The 5345-nt window shown below is 48.1% G+C and overlaps 1 protein-coding gene across 2 annotated transcripts in view; it reads right to left on the reverse strand.

Annotated features, from left to right (window-relative positions):
* The window catches only part of SLC9A7 (solute carrier family 9 member A7), a 145021-nt gene extending 140641 nt beyond the window's left edge, over window positions 1-4380 (reverse strand). The window contains exon 1 of one of the 2 annotated variants that reach the window (XM_058291848.2): window positions 3872-4380. In XM_058291848.2, coding sequence (XP_058147831.1) covers window positions 3872-4205 — 334 coding nt within the window. In that variant the 5' untranslated portion in view covers window positions 4206-4380. The remainder of the gene's footprint in view (window positions 1-3871) is intronic. The other variant, XM_004483955.5, reaches the window with a different exon arrangement.
* Window positions 4381-5345: the final 965 nt, after the last annotated feature.

Consider the following 5345-nt stretch of genomic DNA (forward strand, 5'->3'; position numbering starts at 1 on the left):
AATATCATGCTACTAAAAGGAGTCATATTTTCCTCTTTCAGACTTCGCCTACTAACCTACTCTCAGGCTGTGCTTAGCAATTCAGCTCCAACACAGAAACAATGAGCCCGTGGTCCACAGAACCTGGAGGGCCTAACCAGCACGTATTTGGAAAGCTGATAGGCGTGGAGGAGAGGGAAGCGAAAAGCAGATGGTGGGCTAGCCTGGCATACTCAGATATTTTAGCCTCACGACAGTTGTCACAAAAACATGATGGGGAAGTGGAACTACTGCACGCATAAGAGAGAACCACAATTAACGGACCCAGTTTGTTTATACCACCCTTCCCAGCCTCAAACACTTGCTATTTCTGCTGCACGAACACGCTGGGCCTAGTAACTTTAGGATGGCATTTAATCAAATACAGAACTAGACAGCTGGGAACTTCCCTCCCTGACATATTAGACTGATGCCAGGCAAGTGCCTTTCTGTGCTGCCGTTCTGGGAGGAGCTTTCAACTTCCCTGGAGAGTCAGATCTGCGGTCACCTTCTGCTATAGCTGCCTGGGCCTGCTGTCAGGGAGGAGTGTTTATAATTGTCCTTTGGTGGATGGGAAAGTTTCATGTTAAATATTAAGCATTCACAGTGCATCTCTTATTTTCCTTAGGTCCTTTGCACCCAAGTAAGTGTTTATGATGTGATCTATTTGTGCAAACCACTCCTAATATAACATCAACTATTCCTTGGGATAACAAGAAAGGGGAGGGGAGGGAGGAGAGAAGGAGAGGAAGAAAAACCCCTTCCTTTTTTTTCTGTTTTGTCTCCATCCTAGTCACAGGGCTCCAGAAATTCCACAGGTACAGTCAACAATTAAGAGGTCACAAAAATTGATAACATAATGTGACTTAAATAGGGAGAATTAGGTGTCAAATTGGGTTATTTGAGGAGCATCTTAAAATGCCATAAAAATATGACACAGAATGGAAGCCTGGACACACTATTAGATGACATGCTTCCATAGTGCAAAATTCTAAAAGCGCAAAGGGGTATATACAGTGACATCTCTCTCCCACCCCATCTCACAGTCACCCACTGACTCTCCTCCAAGGAAAGCAATATTATTAGTCTACCATGTGTCCTTTCAGAGATATTTTATGACTATATCAGCAAATATGAATATATCACAATTTATTTTAAATATTAAAGCCTTCTCTGATTAAAATGCCACTTAAATATAAAAATAGCAGAAACTAAAATTGCTTTTAATTTTCAAAATATAAGACTTTGAAATTCACAGTTTGAACTCTTCACTCATCAAAATTTACAAACATCTAAAAGTTAAACTGTTTACCTCCAGAAATTATGTTGGGTACCCAGTACACAGCGGATACTTAACGAATATTTCCTTAGGTCCTTTTGCTCTTTTTTACTCAGAGGCAATAGCACAATTACTCACTTCCTCTAATGATATGGAGAAATGAAATCTGATTTCCTACTTTTAAAAAAGAGAAGTGAGGTCCTAAAAATCTGTACTGCATTCACAGTGTTCAAAGACTTTCAAACTGAATTTAAAATATCAGAACCCCTATCCCAATAGTCTCCAGCATATAATGAATAATTAGCTATAACCAAATAACATCAGATTCAAGATTTGGGGTGCTTGAAACAAAAGACCAAATATTCTTGAGAGAAAGAAAGAAATATTTTTTCACAATGACAGGCAATACACATCAAAATATTATTTGGCATAACCTAGGACATCACATATTGAGGAACTAAATTTAATATGTTTAAAAGTAACAGCGAAACTTAAACATATACAACTAAATTTCATGGAAATTCTATGATATAATGTTCAATTTTCTGAGAACAATCATCATCAATTAAACCAGATTTTATGAAACAACACACTGTAGCATGATCCCATTGACTAAAAGATTGACGTGAGTTTAAGGAGTACATATCGGCAAAGGAAAATTCCACTGTTATTCTTAGCCTTAAGATGAAGGTGATAGAACTCCTAGGAACATGATGTACTTACCAGAAAACAGATCTTTAAATTCCCATTTACCTTCCTTGTACCTGAGCTTGTATTTATGAGCCTGTCAAACCTACCTCCTAAAGTATTTTCACATTATATTTTAATAAACTACATCTAGGTGCTATAAAATATATTGTCATGGCTATCTCCATATATATAAAAGCAACCTTCACTTGCATTGTGGCTCACTGTCAATCGCCTGAAATGACAACATGCTTCAATTCCTCACTATCTGCTCAGGAAACCTCCCAGCCTACCTGCAGCGTCAGGCATTTGTTACCAACTGACACAAACCACAGACCTCAAGAAAGGTCAGGTATCAAGTCCAGTGTTTGTGTGCAGGCCTATAATTTGCAAAATCCATACTCAGTTTTAGACCTGGTCCTGTTCAATTACAGATCCTGTCCCTTATACCATTTGTCTGAGAGGGCCTGGTGGCCATGAGTCCTGGCTGCCAACAACCAACCACAAATCATGAGAAGCAAAGCCCAGGGCCAGGGTAATTTTCACATTAAAGATTAAAGTGTCTCCTTTCCGCTCTCTATCAGGGAACTCTGGATGGAAAGTGAATGGAGAGATCCCTCCAGTATAAGTGACGAAGTAAAATGTTCCCTGTTGGAAACAGTCATGAAGTAGGATCATCTATTTCACACAAGGATGCCAACCTTGGCTTTTAATTCTACTGTATTAAATTCAAAAAAGAGAATACTTGGCTCCAGTTTAGAGTCATGTATGTGGGAGGGGGTAAGCAGGAGGGGGTAGGTGGGAAGGGGACATAGAGGAGGACCTGGCATGACTCAGATTATGGCTAACTGACATTCAAGTAATAACTAGAGATTTGTACCAAACACTGCGTGCATGTAACACACTGTGCCATTAAATCTAGAGAAAGATAGTGGCATTAGCCCACCCTTCATAACAAAAGCAGGCTGACTCCAGAGTTAAAATCACTATTTTTCCTCTCCATACACCCAGAAATGAATCTTCCAAGTCATGTCCATGTTACAGTTTGAGTAATTCAAAATCTCCTCTCTAAGAGAAGGCAAGTAACTGGGTATAACTTCCCTCCAGGACATAAGGGTGGGAGGTGTGCCCGTCTTTCAGAATGGTCCTGGACCATGGTCACCTTTCACAGCACTTCATGCTCAACTTAAAAACTGCCAGTGGATGGAATTCACAGGCTGACTTTCTCCACGAACCGTCCTGAAAGGCCTCAGCTCCCCATAAGGCATTCCTGGGTGGGAGAGGATGACCCCTCACCGTAGGTCGCCCTTGACTTTTAACACAATACTGGTAACAACAGACCTCAGAAATGGGCACCCACCCAGGTGGACCGTGGATGTGACGCTCAACAGGCCCCAGCAGCCCATATCCAAGCCATGAAACCCTCATCCCTCCCCTCCACCCCAACTGTGGCCTGCCCCTAGGAAGTCACCCATCTCCTGGCCCCCCGCACACACACCGGGTTTAAAGGAACTGGGGGAGGAAAGATACGGAGACAGAACCCAGCGGACAAAACTGGTCCACCTCTGTGCCTTTCATTTTCCTGGGTTCCCGGTGAAGAAACATCAGAATGGGGTGGGATGTTTGCTTGTTTGTTCATGGTAGTAGAAAGCCCCAAAATGCAGCCAGCTGACCTTGGGACCCAACATCGTCGCAGGGGGAAATGGAAACGAAATGAAACACGTTGGCAAGTGAAGGGGGAGCACAGCTCAGCGCAGCGCTGGGAGGAGCGCAGCGGCCCGGCCGCCCCAGTGATGAGGGATGTGGAGGGTGTGGGATGTGAGGGGTGTGGGATGTGGGATGAGGGAGGTGTAGTGGGGTGGGGTATGGAGGATAGTGGGCGCTCACCATAGATCATGGCCAGCCCGGTCTCGTGCAGGAAGCGCACCCGGCGGTGCTTGAAGAGCCAGATGGTCAGGATGGTGAGCGTGAGCAGCAGGATGAAGGTGAGCAGGCTCACACTGTCCTGCCGGTGGCTCTCCTCCGCCTCCTTCTCAGTGGCGAGCTCCTCCATGGCGCTGCTGTCGTCCGCCACTGCCCGAGAGGAAGAGGCCGAGGCCGAGGCCGCGGCACGCAGCCCCCGACCCAGGAGCTGCGGCAGCAGCAGCAGAAGCAGCAGCCGAGGCAGCAGCGCCCCGACCGCCGGCCCCGGGCCAGAGCGCGCCGCGTCACCAAGCTCCATGGCTCCCCGGTCGCCCGTGCCTCCTACGTGTGGGGACCGGCAGCCCGCGCTGTCGGCGGGTTCCCGCGGCGCCGCCGACCTGTCGGTGTGGCAGCGGCCGCCGCAGCTCCTCCTCCTGGCGCCCGAGGCCCGGGCTGCGCTGGAGCCGCGCGCGGGGGGGAGGGGCGCGCGCACTGCGCAGGATCCCCAAGCACCGCCCCCCGCCCGCGCACCTGTTCGCCCCGCCGCCGCGCCCTGCGGTGACCACAGGGTGGGGGTGGTGTCAGCTGCGTGGTCGGACCCCGGGCCGGGACGCTGGTCCCTTGTCACCCTGTCCTTGCGTACCTGGCCCGGCCGTCTGGGGTCGCGGGGCTGGTTCCTGGGCAGTCGCTGCCGCGCTTCCTAAACGGGACGCCAGAGGTCGCTTGTGCCTGACAGGAGCGTCAGCTATAGTTCGCTCGCTGTGAGGTAGCGAGTCCTGGGTCTGGCGCCACCGGAAAGTGTGTGACCTCAAGCCTGTGTGCAGCTGCCCGGGTTCCAGTAAAGTGAGGGCTCTGGGGGAGGAGAGGAGCCTCGAAGCCACGTCACCCTGCCACACTCCTCGTGCCTCCTCTCTCTCAGTGCCTTCCGGCTCTCGGGACTTCCCAGAATCTGCTAGGCTTCGTTCAAAAACCTCTGCTCTAGTCTGACCCGAAACTGAAAACCGGATAAGAGGTGGAAATCGCTGGAGAGCGTTAAAATATCCCCTTCACTACCTGGGGAATAAACTAACTTCTTATTCTGGACTGTGTAGCTAACCGTTTTAGGTTGAAACAGAAAGAACGGAACACTTGTCATTCTAGGTCAGTGGGCTTGGAGGGTGGCAGAGAATTTCCCTTGGTGTCCTTTTTATGATTACCTCCTGGTAACTCAGTCTTTGGATGCTCCTTAGGACCAAGCCCAGCTCTGGACAAAATTATGAAGTGAATTCTGGAGAATAGAGACTCTGGGAACAAATCCTCAGGAACTAGAGTTTTCAAACCACCCTGTTCCTCTGGTCAAGAAAGAAAAGAGACTGAATTACTGACTGAATTCTCATTCCCAGGGCTTAGCACTGTACTCATAATGTTCAATGAACCACCTGAAATCCATACCAGCTGTCGGTGTTCTCTCTCCCAGATG

This window comes from Dasypus novemcinctus, chromosome X, assembly GCF_030445035.2.
Source record: "Dasypus novemcinctus isolate mDasNov1 chromosome X, mDasNov1.1.hap2, whole genome shotgun sequence".
Classification (NCBI taxonomy): Eukaryota; Metazoa; Chordata; class Mammalia; order Cingulata; family Dasypodidae; genus Dasypus; species Dasypus novemcinctus.